The 6,000-nt window shown below is 36.1% G+C and overlaps 2 protein-coding genes across 2 annotated transcripts; both read right to left on the bottom strand.

Annotated features, from left to right (window-relative positions):
- Positions 1-332: 332 nt before the first annotated feature.
- Positions 333-2,163, bottom strand: LOC145902935 (organic solute transporter subunit alpha-like). Its single transcript, XM_082991024.1, has 9 exons — positions 2,043-2,163; positions 1,825-1,979; positions 1,702-1,775; positions 1,457-1,618; positions 1,242-1,356; positions 1,067-1,184; positions 733-858; positions 542-672; positions 333-479 (listed from the first exon to the last, which is right to left on the bottom strand). Exons 1-9 carry the CDS (start codon positions 2,161-2,163, stop codon positions 333-335), a joined length of 1,149 nt encoding a protein of 382 aa, XP_082847150.1.
- Positions 2,164-3,462: 1,299 nt separating this feature from the next.
- Positions 3,463-5,198, bottom strand: LOC145902934 (organic solute transporter subunit alpha-like). Its single transcript, XM_082991023.1, has 9 exons — positions 5,114-5,198; positions 4,889-5,043; positions 4,765-4,838; positions 4,527-4,688; positions 4,329-4,443; positions 4,155-4,272; positions 3,877-4,002; positions 3,686-3,816; positions 3,463-3,618 (listed from the first exon to the last, which is right to left on the bottom strand). The coding sequence occupies exons 1-9, from the start codon at positions 5,196-5,198 to the stop codon at positions 3,463-3,465; spliced, it is 1,122 nt and encodes a 373-aa protein (XP_082847149.1).
- Between the last annotated feature and the right edge of the window lie 802 nt (positions 5,199-6,000).

Here is a 6,000-nt window from a genome sequence, read left to right as displayed (position 1 = left end):
AGCACACACGATTCTCGCATATTTAGTTGGTTTATTAGGCAGTAAATTAAATAGCAAGCTTCATCGATCATTTTGAGATTTATCGGAAGCTCCGAGCTTTCCAAGTTCCCCAAAAAATAAACGGGAGAATAAAAACTTTAAGTGCACCTCAAATAAGCCAGCGCTAAACCAGAGAACGTGCATTCGTTCTTGAAACAACTATATGCAACACGACAAGTATTTCATAACTTGTAGCACTATATTTTCCAATACATTCAAATTTCAATCGAATAACGCAATCTGAGACTGTGTACAAACTAATAATAAAGCGACACACTACAAAATATGGGGTGTTACACAACTTCGTTGAAACTGCTGTTTATATGACAGACTGATCTTCCCTCTTCTTTATCTCTTCGCTTAAGTTCCTCCAGTGGCAACTTTGCGTCCTTATTATTGTCTTCTTCAAAAGTTAGTGCCAAGCTAGATTTGGTTGTGATCTAGAAAAATATTATTTTTGTGCATTAACAGTATCTGATTTTGCCAAAACACTTGAACTGACCTTGGTCAGGTGTAATTCTTCTAGTTGTGGTATGGGAACCACTTCACAGCCTTTTTCTGATCTACGATACGCAAACCAAGCACCAACTGCCAGCATGAATAGTTCCACAACCAAAATCCAAGCATGCAAAACTAGAAACAAAAATATTCAAGTTAAATTTTATATTCTTCATCCAAAGGGTTTTGACTTACGTTCAGCATTTTTTGGATCGGGATATGGAAATCCACAGGGCAATTGTCGAAAAAGGTTTAAAACTCCGAGAATAAATCCTTGTAGAGTGTTGACTGCAGCTACTAGTTGAACAGTTGCATATTTTCCTAATAAAAACAGATAAAAAACTTATTACAATTGTGTTTCAAAATCATAAGGTAACCTACATGAAATAAATATATAAATTCCAAATTTCGAGAATAACTTTTAACAAAACTGCAGAATCCAGGAAAAAATGTATAATTTTAAATAGTTGGTTGCTACATTTCTCTATACATTTTTCAACCATTTGTTCAAAAACAAAACTGAATATACCTCTTATGTTAAACTGTAGCAAAGTCTCCTTGGATGATTTGCTGACAAACGCAAATGCATACATCGCAACAAAACTGGACACCAACGTCAGAAATTCAAGAAATCTGATCACCAAAAACTATAAAAAGCCACAAACGATTTGTTACATTTAATGTAAAAACTATTTACTACCTACCCCAGCTATGGATGTTTTATGCCCCTCCAAAGTCAAAATAGTCATGAAACAGAGTAAGACTGGGAAAATATACAGAACCTGATTTACAAGTACTTCCATTCTCTTTAGCCGATGTCTGCGCAAGAAAATTACGATCAAAAACAATAAAAATCATGTCTTGAAGACAATCTCTCTCTGACAATCTCTAAAAACTCGCAATGGCAGGAAGAACGTACACTGTCATGGGTTGGTTTTTGAAACAGCAAACAACGCAACAACAAGGAACAGGATTCGGAGGAACTACTGGAGCTGCTTTCATCGCATCTTCCATTTCCTGCATTCCTCCATAATAATCAATAACGTGGTAGAAAAACTGATTGAAGACAAATCCATAGTAGCTTGAAAACAAAGAAATGAAATCAATTGGTTTTCGTCATTAAGAAAATGTAAGAGACCAACAAAGCGAAAATTTGTTCCTTACTAGCTTCCGAACAAAGACGTCACGCCACTAGCCAGAGGCACATACAGAGTCAAAACATACATTGTGCTCATCACCTAAACATACCGCATAAAAACTATGTTAATTTGAATTAATAAAACGTACGGGAAATGTTCCAAGTATCCAAGCATAATAAAGCCTTCTTCTCCAAAATACGTTATCCCGTTTAAAGAATAACATTTCATCAATATACATAACGTACATCAAGAAGACAAGGATCGGCGCAATGCACATTGGCACCAGAACAGATGCATCTGCATCTATAAGCATAATGTATGAAAAATCAAGAGAAAACTGAATACAAAAATTTATATATCCTATACTTGATAGTTTCTTGAGCAGCTCTGATGAGTTCGGACTTCTCCGTCCACTGCAATCCCATACAGGTTCAGGCGAATTGGTTGTCATTTCCGCCGAATCATTAAACATGCTTTCGGTGCCCATGATTTGTGATGTGCGTAACTTGGGATGTATGGGTCATTTTATATGCCTACCCACTGCGAACATTTTTCGTAATTGTTTAAGTACTCAACGTTTTTTATGGCCAGCGTTCCTTCAGTAGAATTCTTAAAACGAAGAGGTTTTACTGCCTGAATAAAATGGCGATTGAACACACGGGCAGATTTTACGTCCTGTTTAATGGTCATAAAATAAGATGTGGGTGTTTAAATAAGATAATAAACTTTTACAAATAGTTTACAAGGAGGTGGTTAATGCAATGACAACATATTGGACTATACCAAGGAACTCGTTACGGTATAACTGTGCATTTAATACATTTATTGCGGAAAACTGTTTTTGTTGAAAGGTAAACGAGTGTTACGTTCACCACAACTGAAGTTAGCGGAATTTTATTTACCCCAACGTTGTACACCGCATTATAATGTTTTATTTTTGCGTAATAACTAATGTCCAACATGAAAAATTGTCAAAATTAGGGACAGATGCTAGAAATAAGGACGGAATGAACGCCAAACCGACGATGGTCAATGATAGGTGGATACGAAATACATGTTAACAAAGGAATTTTCGTTAACCTGCAAAACTTTCACTCGTGCGAGTCATTCACTCGGTTAAGTGGCACTGAGACAAACAAATCCTAAATGATGAATGATTGTGCATTTCTATACAATAGATCAAAACAAACAAAAAAACAGCTGATCCCAAGACATTGTATTTTCAATTGCAACCATCGAAACATCATTTAAATTTAGGCACGGAAACATCAAATGCAAAACTTTTTTCTTAACTAAGCATGCCTTAAGTTAGTATTTTCACACTTTGATAAAACCGGCGACTTAAAATGTTGACCGTTTTTAGATATATTTTTTGTGTTGACCGTATTCAGTTGGAGGCGAATTTGCTTAGGTAATGCCATAATATGTTATCATCTGTACAACAGCTGATAAGTCACGCGGTTGGTTATTAAAGTAAAATTCGTCCAAAGCATCCAACATAGCCTTACGACGGCACCCAAAAAATTTTAAAGGAGCACTAGAAGTGCATCGCAACGCGCCATTTGGGAACCTCTGCCTTACGCGTTTTTAATAAATCAAAACCAAGATGGATTAACCAGAGAAACAACTACTGAACAACATTGACTTAACTTTACACAAATTCATTGAAAAGTAGGCTATGAGGTTATGTCATTAATATGGTCTGGCCACTTCGGTATTTGTGGGCTATTCTACACAGTAACCCATAAATATAAAGATAGAAGTACATTGTCCACGCAAGTAATTGTTACACAGCTTCGTTAAAACAGTAGTTTTCCTGGCAGCCAGAATCATTCTCTTCAATTTCTGCCTTTTTTATATCTTCCAGTGACATCTTGGTGCTGTCCTTGTCACTAATATTGTCGTTTTGGAAAGTTAGTGCCAAGTTAGATTTGGATGTGATCTACAAAAAATATTGTTTTTTTTTGTGCATCAACAGTATCTGATTTGGAAAAACCATTTAAACTTACCTTGGTCAGGTGTAATTCTTCCAGTTGTGGTATGGGAACCACTTCACAGCCTTTTTCTGATCTACGATACGCAAACCAAGCACCAACTGCCAGCATGAATAGTTCTACAATCAGAATCCAAGCATGCAAAACTAGAAACAAAAATATTCAAGTTATATTTTATATTCTTCATCCAAAGGGTTTTGACTTACGTTCAGCATTTTTTGGATCGGGATATGGAAATCCACAGGGCAATTGTCGAAAAAGGTTTAAAACTCCGAGAATAAATCCTTGTAGAGTGTTGACTGCTGCTACTAGTTGAACAGTCGCATATTTTCCTAATAAAAACAATACCAAATTTACCAAATTAAGTAAGTTCAGTTTTGTGCTAGTAGGTAGCAGAGTAACTATGATAAATGAAAGACATTTGATCAGTTACATTTTACACACTGTTCCAGATGTATTTGTTATAGCATTAGTATTTCCTTACCTCTCATCCCAAACTGTACCAAAGTCTCCACTGATGATTTGCATACAACCGCATACGAATACATCGCAACAAAACTTGATGCCAACGTGGCTACCTCCAGTAGTCTTATCACCAAAAACTGAAATTTTGAAAAAACTTTATTTTGAAACCAGCCCAAAGCGGTTTGCCACAAACCCCGGCTATAGAAGCTTGATGTCCTTCCAAAACTAAGATGTTTATTAAACAGTACAGGATTGGAAAAATATACAGAACCTGATTTACAAGTACTTCCATTTTCTTTAGTCGAAATCTGCGTAATAGAATTTTGATCAAAAACAATAAAAACCAAAAATTGTAAACAATCAAAAACTCGCAATAGCAGGAAAAACGTACACTGTCATGGGTTGGTTTTTGAAACAGCAAACAACGCAACAACAAGGAAAAGGATTCGGACGAATTACTGGAGCTGCTTTCATCGCATCTTCCATTTCCTGCATTCCTCCATAATAATCAATAACGTGGTAGAAAGACTGATTGAAGACAAATCCATAGTAGCTTGGTAGCAAAGAAAAACAAAACATTTAGTTATGCTGATACGTCTATATATTCATTCGGATATTGTTATACTCACTAGCTGCCAAAAAATGCCGTCACGCCACTAGCCAGAGGCACAAACAGTGACAATACATACATTGTGCTCATCACCTAAACATATCCCAATAACAACTATGTTAATTTGAATTAATAAAACGTACGGGAAATGTTCCAAGTATCCAAGCATAGTAAAGCCTTCTTCTCCAAAATACGTTATCCCGTTTAAAGAATAACATTTCATCAATATACATAACGTACATCAAGAAGACAAGGATCGGCGCAATGCACATTGGCACCAGAACAGATGCATCTGCATCTACAAGCATAATGTATATTGAGGACAAGATATTAAACAAAACCTCCGTGAATAAAAAAAGCAAACTTACTTGATAGTTTCCTGAGCAGCTCTGATGAGTTCGGGCTTTTCCGTCCATTGCAATCCCATACAGGTTCAGGCGAATTGGTTGTCATTTCCGTCGAGTATGCGAACGTATTTCTAGATAGTCTGTTGTTTTCAGTGACAGGCGTAATTTGATACATGTAAAGATCAAAAACCCGAATCGTGTGGCTTGTTATATAGTTTGATAGTTGTGTAAACTTTGTAATAATTACGACTCTGTGTCAACACAATCACCTCGCTTTTTGCAAAAATTAAAGGAATTCTGAAACAAGGCATAAAACAAAAGTTTATTGCCAGAATAAAAGACCTGTGTACATACAATAAAGTAGACCGACAGGTTACTACGGCAATAAAGGTGTGATAGGCGAAAGTAAATAGTTAACACTTGCACGAAAAATTTTGTGGTTCGAAAGCATTTTTAACTAAATGACGATTGTTTATACAACGCAGTCAATTACTTCCAGTTCATTGAAGTTAAAGTAGTTCATATGTAGGTTGTGTTATTATCCTGAACAAAAAGTTGGCAATCAAGGTGACGGCAAAAAAAGTTTTGCACTCAGCTTTACGCTGTACACAATAAAGATATTGTACTGAAAGGGCATTAACTAAAACACCTCATAACAAAAGTCCTAGGGAGATCAAATTATTGGGAGCTGTTATGCCCAAGGTAATAAATGTGCAGTAAACTGCTTTAAGTCTGGTTGGATAAAATTTACCTGAAGTGCGAAATGTAAGTGTGTCATGCAAAGGAAAATAGTTTACCACATTGCGCTCCGATTGCACAATTACGTGAGTTCAATTATCACGCTGTGGTGAATACATACTGGCATGACAAACTGTGACGCACAAGGGACAGTTAAGTCCTCATAAACG

The sequence above is a fragment of the Ascidia mentula genome, chromosome 5 (assembly GCF_947561715.1).
Source record: "Ascidia mentula chromosome 5, kaAscMent1.1, whole genome shotgun sequence".
Taxonomy (NCBI): Eukaryota; Metazoa; Chordata; class Ascidiacea; order Phlebobranchia; family Ascidiidae; genus Ascidia; species Ascidia mentula.
This window is presented reverse-complemented; position numbering and strand designations above follow the sequence as displayed.

What these genes read in the sequence shown, in the direction of transcription:
- LOC145902935 (XM_082991024.1), bottom strand. Translation starts at nt 2,163, where the DNA reads ATGGGCACCGAAAGCATGTTTAATGATTCGGCGGAAATGACAACCAAT. An exon ending in GGATACTTGGAACATTTCCC is followed by an intron (nt 1,776 to 1,824) that starts GTACGTTTTATT and finishes CGGTATGTTTAG; the next exon opens with GTGATGAGCACAATGTATGT. An exon ending in ATAAAACATCCATAGCTGGG is followed by an intron (nt 1,185 to 1,241) that starts GTAGGTAGTAAA and finishes GGCTTTTTATAG; the next exon opens with TTTTTGGTGATCAGATTTCT.
- LOC145902934 (XM_082991023.1), bottom strand. Translation starts at nt 5,198, where the DNA reads ATGACAACCAATTCGCCTGAACCTGTATGGGATTGCAATGGACGGAAA. An exon ending in GCTGCTCAGGAAACTATCAA is followed by an intron (nt 5,044 to 5,113) that starts GTAAGTTTGCTT and finishes TTATGCTTGTAG; the next exon opens with ATGCAGATGCATCTGTTCTG. An exon ending in AAAAACCAACCCATGACAGT is followed by an intron (nt 4,444 to 4,526) that starts GTACGTTTTTCC and finishes TCTATTACGCAG; the next exon opens with ATTTCGACTAAAGAAAATGG.